Here is a 20,846-nt window from a genome sequence, read left to right as displayed (position 1 = left end):
GACACTTCACTCTGACACCTGAAAAGGGGTGTGTGTGTGTGTGTGTGTGTGTGTGTGTGTGTGTGTGTGTGTGTGTGTGTGTGTGTACATACGTATATATGTGAAAATATACCTACATCCGTAGATATAAGACTGACAGATAGACATAGATATATTCAAAATATTTGAATATACTGAATACTCCATTCTCCTGCCAAAGGAAATCACACCAGTGCTGAGATACACTGTTAATGAGAAGGAAGGAAGGAAGGAGGAGGGGAGAGGGGGAGAGACAGGCAGGGAGAGAGAGAGAGAGAGCTGTGCCCTGCTCTTTCCATGTTCTGTCCCTTCCAACTGCTGGTCTGTATCTCAGGGGGCAAGGGCAGCCTCCACTGCTGAGGCTGTTCCTGCAGGGTTTCACATGTTGGTGACCACCCCTGTGCCCCCTCCTGCTGGCCTAAGAGTGTGGGAGGAGTGGAGGGGACAAGCCAGGCTGCAAAGTGCGGCTCCCTGCATCTTCCCACTTGCTTGCAGCAAAGGGTGCTGCTGGAGCGGGGGGGGGGGGGCGGGCGGCAGGAGGGGCAGCACAAGCGCTGCCTGGGGCATAGGGAAGGGCAGGGGAAGGCAGCTACAGGTGCCACTGGAGTTGCTGTTACAAGTTCAGGGTGCCAGACAAGGGAGGAGAACATTTACCTCCTCACACAGGGGGATGTAGTGACAAACCTCCATCACTCTCGTGGCACGCTAGTGTGCCACAGCACACCCTTTGGGAAACCTTGGTACAGACATTCAAATTTACAGACACAAATTCCTGAATTTCAATACAGGAGCCCTTTAATATTTTTGATGGAAGGAAAAGGATCCTACTAACCTCCCTTCAAGGTTATTTTTTTGTCCTTAGCTTTTCCCCACCTCATTTGTTTAAAAAAAAAAAAAAAGCTGTGAGGATCAATCGCTGCAAAATACGGGTGTCATAAAACACCCTTTATGTCTGTTTTGGGGTGGAATGGAGCTTTAAAAATAAAGAGAGTGATAACAGGATAAAACATTTCTCAAAACTGAATAACAGTGATAGTTAGTCAGGAGCTACCAGGATTGCTACTGCTGAAAAACAAAAGATGCTTTATCCAAGGAACTCACAGAGGAGGTCTGTGGCATTCCACTGGCCATGCTGTCTCAGCACATGTGATCAGGCTCTGCATTAATGTCTGGGAGTCCAATCCTGAATCCCCCCAAAGTAAATGAAGAATGCTCAGTAGGTGCCTGATTAAGCCCAGATGAATCAAACTGACAGCTTGTTTAGAGTTCAGTTAATTTCCCTGTGAGAAAAGATCAAGTCCTGGAAGTGAAGCTGCCATCTCTTGGCGTAAGTCCCAATGACTGTTTGCCCTTTTGATGCTCTCAGGTCAAACTGCCTGCACTGTCATGGGGTGGGAAAATTTCCACTTCTCTGGCACCAGCAGAAGTCAAACCCTGGATTAAATATGTTACTTCCAGACTCCAGTTCAGGGCAGCAGTGCTTTGCAAAAGAAGTACCTGTTTCAAACACATGAGAGAGCTGATGGCAATGACTCCTATTGCAGGAATAAACATCCACACTGGTCAGGTTTTCAGAAACAGATTAAAGAAAAATTCCAGGGATGCTACTCCAGAGAACTACTCCAAATAGTGTTTAACAAGTGACAGAGGTGGTGCTAAACCCAAACTCCAAATGTTTGTGAACTCTGGGAAAGCTCTGATTTGGATCCAGATCAAAACATCATCACTTGGCCCTATCTCTACTAAATAAGCATGTATAATAAGGGGGGGGGCAGGAAGAGATATTCAAAGGAGTGGCTAGCAATTCCTATCCTTGTGTAAGTGTTTTCATTCAGAGATCAGTTCCTGCCACCCTCACTCTTACTGGGTGCATCTACAAGTTACATTAATTTGACTGAATAAACTTCTGCACAGTTTGCACTGGAGTTTATTGCTCCTGGATACTGTGTTTACATATGTACCTGGGACTGCAACATGTTGAGCTGGGTCTGAGTGGCCTCAGCTGGCAGGGAGCCTGGGGGTCAGATTGCCAGCCCAGGGCTGCTTCGATCTGGCTCAACATGCTACAGAGGGGCTGGCTGGAACACAAGCATATTCCAGGGTGGGACTAACTGGCACCTGAGACTCTACTGAGGAGCTAACTAGGCAACTTTGCAGTAAATGCCTCATGTAGATGCACTCACTGGGGAGTGCCTCACTTTTTGCCTAGACCCAGTGACTGCCACAAGACTACACATAGGGAAGAGGATGATTCAATTAGAAGATGAGAGCAGGGCCGCAATGTTGCTGTCTTTCAACGGTGGCTATTTTCCTGACATACTAGCAGAAATTATGCAATGATGCAAAAAATTCATGCAATGTACCTTGGAAAAGCTACTGGAAGGGAAGTTTTTTCAAGTAATTTTGATATAAGCAGTAGTTAAAAATATATTACAGCCCCTAGCTTACAACAACTTACAGGGAAACTCTCCTGTTTCCCAAAGTTTTCTTACTAGAAAAGCTATTTTGTCATTCCTATTTCTGATGATCAAAGTACCCAAAGGGCAGATTCCAGCTTGATTGCAATTTACCTTTTTTACCAAAACTAAGATTCAACATTTTTTCTTGATTTGCTCCCGTTATCCCATCTAGAGATGTGGATCTCATCTATTTCCACTGAAAGTTTCACATAACCTAATTCTTACCCTACAGGGAGAAAAACAGCATTGCTCAAAGACATCTGTACACCACCTTAGTGAAAATTATATTTTTGTTACTTGTTAGCAAGAGTTTGAAACTGAAAATAATCAATCAGGTTCATTTTTACCTGCACCCAAGTTAGTTGGTAGAAAAGCAGCCAAACCCACAATTTTAAATTTGGTTCCCCAGATATTAGATGTAACCTGAGCAAGGTAGTTGTGCTGGAAAAAGAAAAAGAAAAAACACAATTAAACTTTTCAAACTTTATTCATGCCTTCAAAATCTTCACAATAGCCCTTTAAAAAACATACAAATCTAGTGTTGTTTTGTGCAAACTCTAATGCATGTGACTCACTGACAGATAATGCTATTTGATTGCCTGCAGGCTTATAAAAACTCTTTGAGTATTAATACTATTACAAATGATAAAGCAAATCCATCTCATTCTCTGATTCTCTAAACATCAATTAGTACATATTTTCAAAAAGGACTGGGATTTGTCCCAGTCTCATTTTGTGTTCTGGGCATTGTCACTTGCAGAAATTATATACATGGCAACCAAACAGGTCATTCAATGGAAAGCTGGCAGAAGAGGGAACAGGAGCTTGCCAGTAAAAGCAAAACTGTTCTGATACTTGTTTCTCCAACACAAGAGTATAGCACAGCTTTCCTGTATGTTTGCACAATAAATTTGAAGGGAGCTTCTCATTTTCTCATTGGATTGCAAGGATCACGTATCAAACAACAAATGAAATAGAAAGGAATTATTACTGATAACCAGCATTTATACAGCACAAACGCTTTCCCAAAGTGTGTACCATTGCTTTACAGATGGATAAACTAAGGCTCTGAGAAGTGAAGTGATTTGCCCAAGGTCTGAAAGAGTAAATGAGTCAAGAACAGAGTCCAAGTCTCTGCTCTTACTGCCTTATTCACTGAACTTCTGCCATAACTTCCGCACAAGCATCAAAAGTGCCAGGCTCCCTGTCTGGTATTTCAAACACAACCTGCTGGCTGGGAGGGAGGGAGGGTAAGAGGTGGGGCTAGGAGAGCGAGGGAGGAAAGCAGAAGGTTGGGAGAAAAAAATAGTTCTGTTTCCCAACCCAGTAATTCCTTCACCTCTGCAGACTGACTACAAGGCAGTTGCTGTAGTGGTATCATCCCTAAGGGACTGAACAGGTACCAGAAACTGATTTCACAGAAGCCTTCAAGCAGACAAAAATGTATCAATTGGAATAAAAATGTCTGCCGCAGGTTCTCATAAGATAAAGTAGTTGCTTTTAAAAAGTCAGGATGAAATCCCTCACTGAATTCAAAGGGGCCTGAATTTCAGCTTTACTACCCATTATCATATAATGGCATTTGAGGTTCTACAGGGGATTCCTATTATAAGTGCAGGCAAGTGACTAGAATCTTGATCCCACTGGGCACGTCCACACGTTCATTAAGGCGCAGTGGTTACTTGTATAAACAAGTACTAAATAAATGTGCAGTGACCAGAGTTACTGCACAGTAGTGCTGGCAAATGCCTTTTCAGTGATGCTACTGCGTGGTAACATAATAATACTGCACAGTAGCATATTACCACTGTCCGTGCTGTGACGTACTACTGCAAAGTGTTATTAGGCTACTGCACAGTTAGCATATCATGTAGTTGCGTCCACTGTGTAGCAACCAACATTAGATGGCAGGTATTTTATAGCAATCTCTGGAGATTTATCATTGATAGCTGCCTTTGGAAAGAAAATACATATTTGGATGCAAGCATGACTACATCATTACTAGACAATACCTGAGTGATATCTTCCAATGGAAACTCTCTTCGAGTTAGGCTTGGTGAACCAATAGAAGGTTTCCTTATTGGTAATCTTGGAGACCTTGATATCTCCTGAGCAGCTCGTGACATTTTTGGAGATTTGCGGGCTTCTATATTAATTCTGTATGGAAAGCAATAATCAGAATGATTCAGCAAGCACGGATGGGCACACTTAATGTCTTCACGTATACAGAGGACAGTGAAAGTAACTGGCATGCTCTGTTCAAGTGACGAAACCAACAGATGGACAATGGTTTGATTGTCCACCATCTGTTTAGCCTAAAGCGGAGCTGTCCAACTGGCAGCCCACAAGGAATTAATTTTCAGCCCACACATTCCCACCTGGCCACCACTTCCCTCATCCCTCCAGTTGCAATAGCTCCCTCATTCCTCCAACTTCTGCTTCCTGCCCCTGCTCCAGAGCTGAGGTGTTCACACAGTGCAGTTCAGCAAGGAGGCACCCAGTCTGGCGCAGTGCAGGAAGGGAGTTGCTGGGTGCAAGGGCTCCATGGCTCACCCTGGTGCTGTCTGTGTCGTGGAAGTAAAAGCTGGAGAGTCCTGGCCTAAGGATAGCATTCTAGTGGCCAAATTTAAAGGTGACATGTAAAGAGATGCGAGTCAGACTTCCTGATTCTAACTGAGACTCTGCCTTCCTTAGGACTGCTTAGCTTTGTGAAGAGGGAGGTGTAACACAGCAAAAGTTGTGCTCTGGTACTCAAAGGGGCATTGGCAAGCAGCAGAGCAGCTTGCAGGTGTCTGCATTCCCAATCAGGCACAACTGCCTGCTTAGGAACAGGGCCCAGATGTTTTTGATAAAAGCAGGCACTGAGCAGTGGAGCCAGCAGTTTGCTGCTAGCAGTCAAGGGGAGAATATCACCTGTGTGGAGCTGCTGCTCACGTAACATCATGGAGGTAAAGGGAAGGAACTATGGGGATGGTGGAGGCTCCTGGTCCTGAGGCATGACCTCAAACTACTGGGGCTGGACGGTGTGGTGGGACTGCCGGTGGTGGGGCAGTCCTCAGGAAATACCACACCTGTGCCTTCCCAGTGAAGGATGAGTCCAGGGTGCCAGAAAGCCTTAGCCCCCACTGCCTTGTGGGTTACCCCATAGAGAGAAAAGGCTAGGGTACCACACCCCAAAGACAAAGCAGAGGGCCCAGGTTTACGGGGTGGAGCCTGAGGCAGGACAGTGGTCATGTGAAGGGGCCAGAGACAGGGCCCAGGTCCACAGAGAGGCTGGAGGTTCATAAAGGGAGCTGGGTGTGAGGCTCCAAGGGGAGTGAGATCCTGAGGCCAAGAAGGAGGTGTGAAGCCCCAGGGGCAAAGGGATTAATGCCCAGTGTTGGGCAGGGGATTGAGTCCCAGCATCAGGTGTATGTGGACCAAGAGGATCCAAAGCTGGGCAGGGAGCCTAAGGCAAAGAGAGTGCTGGGAGTCCTGAGTGGGGGTGAAAACAGCCCAGTGCAAGGACACAGGAAATGAGAGTCCCAACATGAGGGCACAGAGATCGAAAGCTCCAGTGGTGAGGGCACAGGAGTGAAAGTCCCGAAGTGAGGCACTGGAAGGAGGTTCCCAGTGTGAGGGCATGGAAATGAGAACACTAGTGTTGGGGCACTAGATCATAGGCCAGGTGTTAGGCCATTAATATCATCTGCAAGGCATGGGACACATTATAAGGGGAGGTTCGGAGCCATGTATACACCCCTGGCATCACGGCAAGTAAATAGGCAGCTGCCCACCTTGTTTTCAACATCAGATGGTTTTCATCAAAGGTATGGCAGGTGAGGCAGATGGGCGGGCTGCCCTGAAACAAGTGGGCAGGCCCATGACTCAACCAGCCCCAGCATACACACTTGTTACAGGAGATGATGTAACTTACATGTCACAGAGTCATGAAAAGAACATGGTAGCAGGCACACTTTGAGCAAAGTCTATGAGAAAGCCAAGATTACATTTTGGCTGCTGGATATGGGTCCCTGTGCCATTAATGAAAGCCAAGCTTCACAGATTTAGCCAGCTCTCCTCTTCTGAGGAAAACATTATTTATGCTTTCTCTAATGTAAATATTTCAAATGGGGCGGCTCCAGGATGGAAGTCTGAGGGGCTGAAAAGGGGCCTTTGCTGGAGAAAAACACATTGCATTTAGGAAGGAAAAAAATCATCTCATCAGCAAAGCAACCTGATATTTTTCTTTCTTTTTGAGAAACATCTGCTTTCCTGATGTATTTGTTGAATAGTAAGGTTCATAACTCTCCTGTGATTACAGATGAGAAGCTCCATTTTCTGGGCCTCAAACTACAGCCAGCAGGCCTGCCTGCCTGCTAAGAAGTCATGAGTAAAGCACCAGCTTTTACTGGTAGCTATCTGTAATCTGATGCTGACAGCTCAATAGTATCAACAAGATTCTTCATGGGTGTAGTATTCTGTCTATGCACCTTGGGTTGCAAGCTCACGCTTTGGGTTTGAGGAGTCAGGTGCTATTTAATGGTGAAGAGCAAAATGAAAAGGAAAATGCAGAAATTCAGAAGGGCAAGGGCTAAACTTCATATGAGTCCACAAGCAACAGCATTAGAAAAGACAGCTTTGTGTGTATAGAAAACCTCTTCATTCTAACTATGGCTGGCAACATTTGCAAAGCACCTAGCATAATGGGGCCCTGCATCGTACTCAGGGCCCCTAGATGCTACTGCAAAACAAGCAATAATCAACACACATGGCTGGATTTGATGTCATTTTCATTTTCCCTCACAGACTTCACCATTAAGCATGGATAGATGCGAGTGCTGAAGGTAACAATTGCCTGCTGCTTAAACCATGTGACTGAGTGCCTTTACCATTATTTTACCAACCAATAAGACATGAAAATACAATGACAGGAGATTTTAAACATGACATTTTCATTATATAGCCACCCAAAAATGTATATGTAGCAGGTGCTGGTAGAGACTTTGTCCACACAGTTCTACATCAAAAAATTGTGAGGGGTGGGTGGGTGTGTGTGTGTGTGGCATGGGGGGAAGAGGAGAGGGGAGGAAAAGGAACAGAGTAGAATGAAGAATGAATTGAAAATGCTGTACAATATTCCTTTGCTATCATGGACACACCACATGCCCTAGACTTTTTTCTGGCTTGATGAACTATCTGTAAGAGGCATACTGAGGCTGGGGAGTTTGCTTACATTATTATTGCAGCTAACCATAGAGGATGATTTTAGGGGCTTGATAAGGTCTGCAATGTTTTCTCAGGGAGAAAAAAAAGACTGAGAAGCTGTAATTTCCACAGGCAGATTCTTGCCTATGAAAGGTGTAAGAACATCCCCTTCTGTTTTAATTATATGAGGCATCAAGACAGTACTAAAAAAAAAGACCTAGAAAAAAGAAGGAAGATAAAACAGCCAAGAAGGGATTACCTGGGGAGTTTGGGTGACTTGCTAGCTCGACTGATTTTGGGAGATTTCTTTGCAGCCCAGTCATCACTCAATTCAATATCGCTGGAGTCTGAGCAGTTGCAGCTGTCAATCACAGTGGAAATCAAGCTGTTTCCATAGATTTCATCTACCAAGACAGGTCCCAAAAAATGTAAGAACCATTTCAGAAACCTGATCCCAATTTCAACTGTCAGTCATCTGAGACATAAACCTGATCCACAGGCAGAGCTAAGATAAAATGGTAGCAAGGAAAATTGGCTCTTTTTCAAATTGCCCAATATAACCTCAGAATTTCAGATGGCCCACATTCAAGTGAACAATGCTCAGTTGTTCAAGGTGACTTGCAGACAGAGACTGAAAAATATCTCCTGTTAACTAGTAACTGATCCATAGGCTAATGGGGCTTAGCTCCCACCCCGCCCCCAAACTCAGGGCAGCAGTAGGGCTGCAAAGCAGCCCGGGCTTCTGGTGGCTGCAGCAGGGGTGGGGAGGGAGTGGGAGTGGGGCTGGGGCTGCATAGCCAGGCGGGGCACAAGACATGGGTTGGAGACATAAGTGGATTGTCTGTGGGTGTGGCTCCTGCTGCTACATGCACCCCAGGAGGCATGGGGGACATGTGCCCCCAGATCTGTGCTGGGGGAGGCAGGCTGCCACTGTGGGCTGGGGCCAGGGCTATGCCAGGCTCTTCCTGGCAGAGGGGGGAGGGGGGCAGGGAAGAGGGGAGGGCTGGGCTGGGCTGCACTCGGGGCAGGCGGGGGTGGTGCTGGAAACAGGCAGGGGGGGCTGAAGCCACCCCAAAATTTGCCGTAGTCCCCCAACCCCACCCTCCCAGCACTGCTACTGCTCACCCCGAGCACACTGAGGTCCAACCCCTGGTATAGCCCGGTGCAGCCCCAGCCTAAGCCCACAGTGGCAGCTCACATCCCTCTACACAAATCCAGGAGCACATGCCCCCCATGCCCTCCCGGGGTGCATGCTGTGGTGGGAGCCACCACCCTCTCCCTGTGCCGGGCACCCCCATGGACAAGCCACTTGTGGCTGTTCCACCCCTAAAATCTTTTCCCCTCTGCCTATGAACTGATCCCTCCCAAATCAGGATTCAAGAACTTGTATTTTGTAAACCAGAAGCCAATGTGATCAGAGTTTGATGACTGGCGTGTTAAGGATGGAAACAGACATCACCCTGACATCCCATTTGTGCCGCCATGACATTTTTTATGATGGCACAAACACTGAGCAAACACACCCTGATATCCTTTGTTGCACCACACAAAAGGAAAATCAGTGGCACAACAAAAAGTGGTTATAGATTCCCCCCAAGCTTTATTGCGGTGGACCTCTATTACCACTGTGGCATTTTTCCCCACTTAGCCAGAACCATGGGTTTGGCTGGGCAGTGGAAAACCCCACTACCCCATTCAGCCAGACCTAATGAAGAGACTGTTGCTTGCTGTAGAAAAGCACTGCAGTTGCTACCCATCAAGCAGTTCTATGGGTAAACAGGATTTCAGTCTCTGGAACCTGCAAGCTAGAACTTTCCTAAACACTTATAAAACTGTCCCACCTGCTTTTCCGTCCATCTTAGGATCCATGATGACAAATTCTGGTCGCAGTTTGCTGATCCGGCGCCCTTTTAAGATTGGCACCAATCCCCCTAGGTATTCCAAATACAGTGTATAGCATGGACCTCCGACCTCAGGATCATCCTCTGTTCGCTTCATGGTGCAGTGCAGCCGCTCATTGCCAGCTGTTGGGTAGCTGACAAAATCTCTCATGTTGTTGGGGTCTGGGATTGGAGGCTTAAGTGAATAGAAAAGAGAAAGAGAAAGTTAGTTTTGTGTCACTCTTTGTCCTTGTGCTCAGCAATACCACCGTAATTAAGTGGAGTCTACAGATTAGAGTCTTGCATTGGGTCAAGTATCCATGGGTGACCCGCAAAGTGAATTGGGTTCAGGTGGGAATATGAACTACTTCACATTTTGCAGTTCGAGTACGGGTCTGGAAAAAAATGTTTCAGGTTAGCTTCAGGTAGGAATGTAAGCCTCGCCAATGGCTGCTGAAAGATGTAAAAAAAATTAAAAGCACTTCACCAGAAGAAGCAGCACAAAGGACATCAAACAAAGAAGAAAGAATGGCTGCAAAGGAGAGCAAAGAAAAGAGAGGTCACACCCTGATCACCTGTCTTGGCAGGAGGTGGCCAATGGTGTCCTGCAGGGTTCAGTTCTTGGTCCTGTGCTGTTCAACATCTTTATCAACAATTTAGATGGGGATGTGGAAAGCACACTGGACAAGTCTGCAGACGATACTAAGTTATGGGGAAAAGCTGTCACACTAGGGAACAGGTTGTGGATCCAATTGGACCTGGACAAGCTTGAAAGGTGGGAGGACTGGAACTGGATGCAGCTCAATAAGGATAAATGCAGAGTGCTTCATCTGGGGAGAAGTAACCAGCAACATGAATATAGGTTAGAAGGAGATATCCTGGTCAGCATGATGGCTGAAAAGGACCTCAGGGTTATGACTGAATACAGGATGAACATGAGCCACCAGTCTGATGCTGGAGCCAACAGTTAATAACATACTGGGATGCATGAGTCAGTGTGTTGTAAGCAGGGCTAAGGAAGTGATACTTCCTCTCTACTCGGTGTTGGTGAGACCCCAGCTGGAGTACTGTGTCCAGTTCTGGGCAATGCACTTCAAAAAAGACATGAAGAATCTTGAAAGGGTCCAGAGAAGGGCCACAAGAATGATTAAGGGCCTGGAAGAAAGACTAAGGGATCTGGGACTGTTCAACCCGGGGGAGAGAAGACCAAAGGAGGATGTGGTGGCCATCTATAAGTATGTAAGGGATGAATATCGGAAGCTTGGAGAAAAACTATTCACTAGGGTGCCCCAGAGGAGGAGAAGGAGCAATAACCATAAACTGTTAAAGGATGGTTTCAAGTTAGATATAAGGAGGAACTTCTTTATGGTAAGGGTAACCAGTATCTGGAATCCCCAACTTTGGAAGTCTTCAAGAGGAGACTAGACAGACACCTAGCTGGGATCACTTGATCTCAGCAGTATTCCTGCCCAGAGCAGGGGGTTGGACTCAATGATATTTCAAAGTCCCTTCCAGCTCTTAATTTCTATGACTCTATGATTCTATGATCTTTTCTTTCATCTCCTTGGCAGTCATTTTGAACAGTAACTCACTGCTTCTTCCAGTAAAGCACATTTTTTTCTTCATATCTGTCAGCAGCTTTCCTGGAATTGAATGAACTTTAGATAAAGGCACCAAAAAGCCCCACCAAAATGCCCAATCTATACAGACACTACAGAGCCAGTTTGAACTAACGTGCTGCTGCTACCAGGAAAGTGCAGAGTTTTTTTTTCGTGTTTGTCAGCAGCACAGGTCAGGTTGTGAGTTTGTCTACAGCAGGATGGGTTGGTCCATGAGTAAAAGGACTTGCTAATGTGGGTTTGGTTGTATATATCAAGTGCAGGTTCCGAAAGTGGGCCTTTAAAATCAGACCCACACAGGAGTCTACAACATATCAGCATTAGCCTAAACTAATCTGAGAACCACCTAGTTACATAGCAGTGAGAGAGACGTACCCGCTAGATGGCTCAAAACCTGTATACAGAAAATAAAAGTTAAGTAAATGATAAGCAGAAGCATGGTCTTCTAGTTAGGGTACTGGTCTGGGGCCCAGGAAATCTGAGTTTAATGCCCAGCTCTGCCACAGTTTCCTACGGGACTGTGGACAGGCAACATAAGTCCATTCTACACATTATATATATTACTAAATTAACTGGTTAACTGTGCAATAAATTTAGGCCAAACACATGCACAAAAATTATCATACTGACTATGCAGCTATAAAAAGAGCCAACCTGCTACAAAGTTTGTGCCTGAAAAGGTACAATGACTCTACAGCTGGTTTCTATCCAACTTTAATTTTAATGTGTAGAAGGGCCCTCAGGCCTTTGCCCTGTTAGATCCCGCAACTCCTTTCATCATTTGTAAAAATGGGATATAGTAATCCTTCTGTCATCTGCTTCATCTCTATAGATTATGAGGTTTTTTGGGACAGCGACAGTCTGATACTGAGGTTGTGCAATGCCCAGCACTGAAGGGCCAGTGGATGGTTCTGTATCATCAAAATGCTGCTACTGGTATTACTGTAATTATTATTACTGATAAACTGCCACATCTTAGTTTCTTCCAAAACAAATATAAAAGGGAATAAGAGCTGGCGAAAAAAAGAGAGAGAGTAAAGCTTGTCCTGGTGAATAGTGAGCTTTTCTATAGTAAAGTACATACTTTTAGAGATGGAAGAATTACAGCTACAGTATGTCATTTACTCTTTCCAAAGGTACCAGTTATAATATAACCCTGTGTTTTAGAGACTAACTCATTCCAAAAATATTTATGTACACAAATTACTAAACTAGCGATACACAAAATGCTTTCTCATAAACAAACCAAAGCATGATTCACCATGTGGCAATAATGGGTCATTATATAATGGATACAGTTTGCTCTCACTTAAAACAGTGTATGGTTGGATAGATTCCACTGGCTTCAAAGCACCTACTCCAGATTGACACTGTTATACCCAGAAGTTGAATTTGTCCCAATAAAATGAAACGGTAATAAGCACCAGCACTACATAAAATGATCAGATGCACCTAAGCACTTTATTTGCTAAGACCTCAGTTCTGGGATGGTATAAACAGTTCTGGGATCCACAGGTGTAGCTGAGGGCATGATCAGAAGACAAAGGGATGGACCAGATGGCCCTGCAATTAGCACTTGGTAAGCAATTCTGTTGATGATATGCAAAAAAGAAAAATATTCAGCTCATTTTCTCTTAGCTGTGTTGGCTCAGCAGGGCTAATGGGGCTAAGTGGCAATAAAATATTGTTTCTGTCAGTAATTTCAAGGCAGACAACTCTGGTAAGTACAGATATTTGGGGCTGCCTATGTATAAGCATCCTGACATAAAGCAGGGAGATAAGAGTTCCATTGTCTGTGCAGCTCCAGCACAACCAATGTTAGACCAATTTTACCATCACAATGAGGTGGGTCTTCAGAAATCTGCTGTGAGTGGCAGGCACCGTGAACTCACAGGCTTTTGCTTGACAGACCAACCATAAAGAAGACCTCATGGTTACAATATTTTAAGCCTTATTTCGTGTGCTGAAGCAGTGTAAACAAGTCCTTTTTATTTTTCATCTTCAGTCTCTCTCCTTTTTGGGTCCTCTTTTCTCACTGGGAACCACTGGGTTAAATTCTGGCTCCCTGATGTCAACTGGAGCTCTTTCATTGACTTCAGTGGGGCCAGGATATTCCCCCTTATCTCTTGGGAACACCAGAGTGAAGAATGAAAAAAAGGCTCCGATCTCTTTTACCTTGATTGTTGGTGTGAAGGCAGTGGTGAGGTATGAACAGAGCCGAGGAGGCAAGGTCAGTTTGCTGATATCTTTGTCATCTCGCAGGCAGCTTGCAATGGTCTGCTGGCACAGAAGCTGCAAACTGGAGACCCTGTGCTCTACTCGGACCACGTACAGTGCAGGGCCGGAAGCCATGAGCAGGCGTGAGTCCCTGTGGCCCCAACATATAGAGATAATGGGACGCTGTAAGGAAAGGAAGATTGTACAACTTAGCACAGCATAAGCTTTCTCCTGGACATTGGTGCAGCAAGATGTATGTTCAACAGTAACATTTGAATCCAGTGCCAAGGTTCTCCAAAAGGTAAATATAAGAGTAGCTTTGCACTGAGTTACTGTCACTGGCAGAAGGTGTGATTAGTCCGTTGCTGTTTCTGCCTCCCAGTCCCAAACTGACCGCTCCCCCATAATGCCCTATTACAAAGTATTTCCAGATGAAAAAAAAATCTAAATCACCATCATGGACAGGCTATACATACTGCCTTTTCTTCATCTTTTTGTTCAGTGATATAAATGTCCAAATTTATACCAATTAACAGAATAATGGTAAGAGATGGAACTGGATTGAGATTTCTGAGAATAAAAAGATATGGCAACAGCTAGATCAGGCCCTCCTTTGTACACTGTAACACAAGGATGTTACTTTGATATTCTTGGCTCTATGTTTGGGCAAATTTAGGACACACACACATTTAAGACAGCCAATGTTGCACCTGATTGTGATATTCTCTGATGCAGGAGTCAAGTAACATAGGTGGATTGAAAAAACAAACTGGTTAGTCTCATAACAACCAGCTTGTAGTGAGGTGTATGCCAAGACAAGGGCAATGTCATGCTTGAGGGCTAGAGTTGATTCCCATGAGTCCAATTTTCCCCAAAAAATCCTTGAAGCTTTGTCCTTCATAGTATGGAAGGGGCTCTCTAAATCTTCTCCCTATCATGATGCCTCCAGAAAGCTATTGTGCCATGACCACTGTTTATTGTGCTTTAATAATTATCTCACTGTTAGCTGTGCTCTCCTTAACATCTGTTGTGTCCACCTGTCATCTCTTGTCTCTGTATGTAAGCTCATGGGGGCTGTCTTTTAATTGTGCATGTGTATACTGTGTCTAGCACAATGGAATCAACAGCAACAGAGCTGAGAAACAAATTGTTTCCTCTGTGAATAATACTGCACAGCAGGCTACCGTGAGCACATTCTAAAAAGGCTTGTTTCTTCTTCTGAAGCATTGGTTCACAATGCTGGCTACAATCCTATGCCCAATGGACTAGGTCCTGTTCTTTAGATGAAGAATGGACACAATTTACTGAAAGGATGGAGATGTGTTAACATGGTCAATTAGGGACATTTTATCCTTCTAATCAGAATACACCAAATAAGAATTAGCCACACACAAGGCAGGCATTAGCAAAGAAAACCAAGTAATCAGGCTTTTCCTCCCCCACCTCTGAAAAATGTGAAAGACTACACAACACACAGAAACCTGGACTAGATTAGCAAAAATGTTAGTAAGCCTCAGAGACAGACTTTTTTTGAATTGTGACTTTTGAATGTTTCAAGATGAGAAACCAGAGCAAACTGATTTTTATGTGAATGACAGGAAGTGCAACTGCACAATGCCACCTCAATGTTTATTTTCAAGATAAAGAGTAGGATGAAGCAACTTTCTACTGGAGAGAATTTTACCTGCTGTGCCATCTCAACCTGATTTTAAATTTCAAGGAAAATACTGGTTTAAGACAGGGCGGTGGGTGGGTGGGAAGTAGAGCAGTTTCCTTTTCAGTAAATCCAGGTACCGCAGACACACATACAATCCCATACCCACACAACACATCCTTGCATGGAGGTATGTACCCTCTGGCTGACTGATACACAAATGCAAAACAACAATATGTGAGCATTATGATTTTCACAGCAATTGCTAAAGGCTCTTTGTAGTGAAGAATGACACTTCAAAAGGAACCAAAACATCCCTGTGGTATCATGAGCAACCTGCTACATAGCCTGTCATCAACATACTTTCAGGGCAGAGGTTTAGTCAGTTCAAAATTCCATTTAAGTTTGGATGCTTAAAAAACCCCTTGTTCAGTACAGGATGTTCTACAGTATGAGCATGAACCACATTTCAGGGCTCTACTGGCACCTCACACTGGTTAGGAGCTGTGAGCTGGTCAGTCCAGCCCACAAAATAAGCAGGGTTGAATAGAGAGGGCACAAGGCAAATATACCTGAGGGAGATGTTGACTCATCCAGTGAAGCCCTGGGAGAGGGCACCAGTGGATGTGCAAAGGCATACATCCTACTGTAAGTAGAGCTAGTACTGTAAATCCAACTACATCCCTTTGCATAAGTCAGTTGAGTCAATTCATATATATATAAAATGCTTAGATAGTGAAGGCACAACCACGATGAAGGTTTTCAATGATTTTCATAGATTAGATTTCATAGATTAGATTGTTAGGGGCTGGAAGGGACCTTGCAGATCATTGGAGCCAGGCCATGTCCCTTCCCCTGCGTTGCCCTGGGCCACGCCCTCTCTCTCTTGCACAGCTGGACTGGGGCTCTGCCATGCCTGCCCCACACACCAGATCAGGCCCACCAGTTGGATCCAGCCCACAGATGGACCGGGTACTGCCCATCCAGACTGCCAGGCAAAAAGGTTGGGTACCACTGGCTTAGAACATTTTCTTTTGAATATCCAGTGTTCTTTATACCAGGGGTATCAAAGTCACCTGTGTCCTCAGGCAGGATCCAGAAGGCAAGGAGCCTCCTGGGCCAGGTCCAGACCCACTGAGGGTGATGACGCCTGTGGCAGCAGCAGGTCAAGTGCCAGGGGAGTGAGAGGTCAGTACAGCCTTCACTTGCCCCTCCTCCACCCTCCTACAGACACACATACCCAATGAGACTCCATAGCTGGGAATTTGGCAGCAGGCTCTGCCCCTGTCTGTCCCACCCCCAAAATTCCTAGAACCTCAGGGTCCCCTGTAGACCTCATGAAATGGCTCCATGGGACACATCCAAATCACAGGCCACATCTCTGACATCCCTACTCTAAACCATCAACCAGTCTCTGGGCTGGTATTGGTTTGTTGGGTGCTTACTGATGCTCCAGACACATTTTGCCAGAACTTTCACCAGGGCAGCATTTCAGCAGGACTGTTCTAATGTGCCCTTCATATCTAACATCCAGCATCACTTCACACATGAAGGGCTATAAGGAGTCAAATGAGGTACAAGAAAAAAGGCTTTATTATTAGGCACTGGAAAAGAGAACTGCCAGGTGTGACCTGACCTTTAAATGTATTGCTCAGATAAAGTCTCTCTGAAACGTGAGGATGAGGATCAATTACTGCAGTAAGTCTATTACCACCTGGCTACAGTGGTCTATCCAAAACCTATTGTGGAAAATGATTAGCCAGAGATGTTCTTACTCCTTGTAAAATATTCCACCGTGTATGGACTCTTTATTAAACTTTAACTTTATTAAACTTTATTGGGGCATACAAACAGATTTTGCCATAAACTGTCTTTTTTCCCCATGTTTGGTCATGTGTTCTTTGCTAGTAGCTGAGAAATCTGTGCTTAAATTCTGGTACTTCCACTACTGTTTTTTACCTTACAAAATCCCATTAGTTTTTATAAGAATCTCAGCCCTAAATATAGGGGTCTGAATGAATCTTAGAAATCAATAATAACATGGCCACATCTTGTGGCCTGTTATAAACTAGTCAGGGGGGATCAGCAGGCATTGGGGGAGTCACTGTTCCCCTGAGCACTGCCAGGAGTGACCAAGAATAACGGTCACAAGCTGGCAGAGGGTAGGTTTAGGTTAGATATCAGGAGGCGCTACTTCACGGTCAGGGCGGCTAGGGTCTGGAACCAGCTTCCAAGAGAAGTGGTGCTGGCTCCTACCCTGGGGGTGTTTAAGAGGAGGTTGGATGCTCATTTTGCTGGGGTCGTTTGACCCCAGTATTCTTTCCTGCCATGGCAGGGGGTCGGACTAGATGATCTGCTCAGGTCCCTTCCGACCCTAGAAACTATGAATCTATGGAGAAAGGAAAAAGTTGAACTTCCACACACAAACAGAGAATTTAAGTCACAGGACTATTAAACTAAAAAACAAATACACGAAAAGGCAATAGTTAAGATGTTTTATCAAAGAAACACACTGACTGCAGGATTCAAAAAACTGGTTAATGATGAGTTTGATAGCTTTGTGTCTGAATCACCTGCATTGGGAATGTTATTTCTTAGAGCACTGGACTGGATATCTTTGACCAAGCTACCTCCCTGTGCTAGCTTATATCATTCATTTTTCACCGCAACAGAGGAGCAGTACAATATACATACCTTTTATAACTGCTATGAAGTTCAGTCAGTCAGAATTCAGTTAGAATGTAGCGGACAGGTATTTCACTTAAGTACCTGAAGACTCTCAAATTTTGGGTGTTAAGGTCTGCTTTCTGCCTAAACTAGCACCTTGCTATTGGGACCAGAAATCTCACGGAGTGTGAAATGGTCATATCCAGAGCAGGAAATCCTGCTGGCAGACATCAACTAGTGAGATAAGACTTTGTTTTTGATTAGTGCTGCAGGTCTAAAAATCCTTTGGGGATGAGAGACCAGATAGAGGTCTCCGGGAGATGCAACAGAGAATCTGACTAGTGAATGGCATGTTTGTATACGGATGTAAAGGCTATAAATAACATAACATGAATGTTTCTCTCTTTTACTTTAAAGAAGGCTGAAACTGTATCTGTGCATATACAGAGTGAGAAAGGATGGTGCATTGGTTAGGACAGTAGATGGGACTGGTGAGGCCTGGGTTCAGGTCCTTCAGCCACCACAGACTTTCTGTGTGAGCCTGGGCAGATCACATAGTCTTTACCCCTGTACAATGTCAAGTGAAGGCAGGGTGGCACTTTAGGCTAGAAACATGTCATCAAATTAAGCAGATCAGTTGTGCTGGGATGGAAAGCACAGCTGATCTGTTCTACTGGCCGAAACATGTTGCCAGTTCTCCTGCCTATTGATATCCTGTGAGACAACAGATGATGCGCTGCCTGCTTACAGAGATGCACCATAGAGTTTCCACCCCGGTGTGTCTCTGTAGACAGAGAAACCCCAACTTTTCCCTGCTCACAGAGACATGTCATAGAGATTCCCTGGGGTGCATCGATCTAAGCAGGGAAAGCCAGGCAGACAGTCCCAGGGAGCATGCAGGATTGGGCCCCTCAAGCCTTGGGATCACCTGCCCAAGGTGGCTGGAGAGAATGGGCAACTCTGATGGGAAGGGCTGGCTGTACTCTTGCACCATAAAGCAAACAGATGTCCACTGCTAAGCAGAGGCATAAATTGTTACCACCTATGTTGCAGCCACAAATTTTGGCCATTTGTGGCACAAGGGGCATGGACGTCTGTTTCCTTGGCCTTTGTGCTGCCATAAACATTCTTCTGTTTCCACCCTTACAAACTGACCAGTTCAGAGAGGCATGCTTTCATAGCCAACAACCTACTTTGTCAGATCTGTGTCATGTGAACGCAACCATTAATTTCTGAGGAGGACAGGAGGCTAAATATATCAAAGATTATGAGGTGCTCAGATACTTCAGTAGTGAAGGCATTGTACGATTCTTCAAACTGCAGAACAGTTAATTTGCAGTTTAGTTTCTTATTTATTTCAGTTCCAAGTTTCTATAGCCAAGCATCTTCCACATCTCAAGTCTAGCTGAAAGACTTAGTTTTAACCGAATGAGTCTTTCCCAGGACAAGATAATGAACTTGTAGAAAAAATAGACTCCATTTCCCAGTTGTGAACATCTATAAAAATTCCTCATTGTGTTCTGTTGCTGTAATAGCTAGAGGTTAACGGGGGTTACTACAGACTGTCTTACTTGAACATCTCAAAGCCTCCACTGAGATCCTGGAGCACACTTCACTAGCAAAATATAAATTGCCTTGTCGTTCTCTCCATAAAAAAACAAACTTACAGTGTCACCCAACAACCCCCAAATAAGATTAATTTTGGGGGATGTACACAGAAGACCACATTAATACAGCAGCAAGAAACCTAAAGATTCCACGTGGAGTACACACAGATCAAGAGAACCACATCTGTTTTCCCAGATAAAAAGTAGGCAAGGATCTTTGAGATGTAGTATCTTTTATTAGACCAACTGAGTACTGTAGTTGGAGAAAAGTTCTTAGCAAGGTTCATGCGCAGTTATCCTTCTTCAGGCACAGGAATACTTGACACTGGGGGAAGAGCACCTTTTCCCATAACTTGACTGAAAACTCTACCCTCTTCTACCTGGAGCCCTGGAACCATTACAGAATTTCTGCAGAATAACTTGTTCCTTAATCTACTATATATATATGGATCCAGATTCATAGTTTCATAGTTATTAGGGTCAGAAGGGACCTATTAGATCATCAAGTCCGACCCCCTGCCCTGGGCAGGAAAGAGCACTGGGGTCAGATGACCCCAGCCAGGTGTCTATCCAATCTCCTTTTGAATATTTCCAAGGAAGGGGACAACACCACCTCTCTTGGAAGCCTATTCCATATTTTGGCGACCCTCACTGTAAAGAACAGGCTGCTGATATCCAGCCTGAATTTGCTCTATTTTAACTTGTGTCCATTGTTTTTAGTTACCCTGAGTATCGCCCCGGTAAACATCATATCCCCTACTTCCTGCTGACTCCCCTCCCCCCCCCCCAATGAGTCTGTAGGTGGCCACAAGATCAATGAATCTTGTGGAGGCAAAAGAGGTTCAGGGCTCCCTCCACATAGAGTTTTTTCTGTAGATCTTTAACCAGACAGGTAGCCCTCCTCTGAACCCTTTCCAGGTTATCCACCCCTCACGTTAATACAATTCACAGGCCAGAACTTTCATGGGCAGGAAGAATACAGATGAACTATGCTTACAGCAAAGTACTAAAAAACTACAGGGTTGTGATTTAAAATCCAATCTAAACTACTCAAAATATAGTGGTGAGGAAGTCGCTTGCTCTCTTTAAACTTTAAGACACCTGGCCAATTTGGTGAATTCAAAAATGAACTTCTTACATATTCCAGTCTGCTGAATGCAACTCTCTTAAATAAATGCTTCTCTTTGTAAAATCCTGCCAATATCCCAGCAACACGTGTTCTCACAGACCATTCCACAGTCCTTAAAGGTATGTTTGTATGTTTGAGACAAGACATCACAGCTAGGTACAGACATTCAAAAAGTTTGAGGAGGAATCGATCTAAGTTGCATGGTTTTCTGTAAACAGCACAGTTTAGATCAGTAGTGATCAGAGCACACATTTGTACTCTAGACGGGGTGGAGGTGGGGGACAAACCTTAGACCAGGTTCCTCCATTTTTAAACCAGTCTATGTGTGCCAAACTTCTGTTCTGTTACAGGTATAAACTAGCTGTGTGTACCAAACTTCTGTTGTTATGGATATAAACTTATTTCCAAT

At 44.6% G+C, this 20,846-nt stretch overlaps 1 protein-coding gene across 2 annotated transcripts in view; it reads right to left on the bottom strand.

Moving 5' to 3' along the window:
- The window catches only part of TULP4 (TUB like protein 4), a 291,590-nt gene that overhangs the window by 19,160 nt on the left and 251,584 nt on the right, over positions 1–20,846 (bottom strand). For both annotated transcript variants that reach the window (XM_090042154.1, XM_090042144.1), the window contains 5 exons: positions 13,339–13,563; positions 9,506–9,740; positions 7,924–8,068; positions 4,490–4,634; positions 2,825–2,918 (listed from right to left, as the gene is read on the bottom strand). In XM_090042154.1, coding sequence (XP_089898280.1) covers positions 2,825–2,918; positions 4,490–4,634; positions 7,924–8,068; positions 9,506–9,740; positions 13,339–13,563 — 844 coding nt within the window. The remainder of the gene's footprint in view (positions 1–2,824; positions 2,919–4,489; positions 4,635–7,923; positions 8,069–9,505; positions 9,741–13,338; positions 13,564–20,846) is intronic.

Source organism: Crocodylus siamensis, chromosome 1 (genome assembly GCF_052110815.1).
Source record: "Crocodylus siamensis isolate JL-2025a chromosome 1, ASM5211081v1, whole genome shotgun sequence".
In the NCBI taxonomy this organism is placed as follows: domain Eukaryota; kingdom Metazoa; phylum Chordata; order Crocodylia; family Crocodylidae; genus Crocodylus; species Crocodylus siamensis.
Note: the sequence above shows the minus strand (reverse complement) of the source record. Positions and strands in the feature narration are given on the sequence as shown.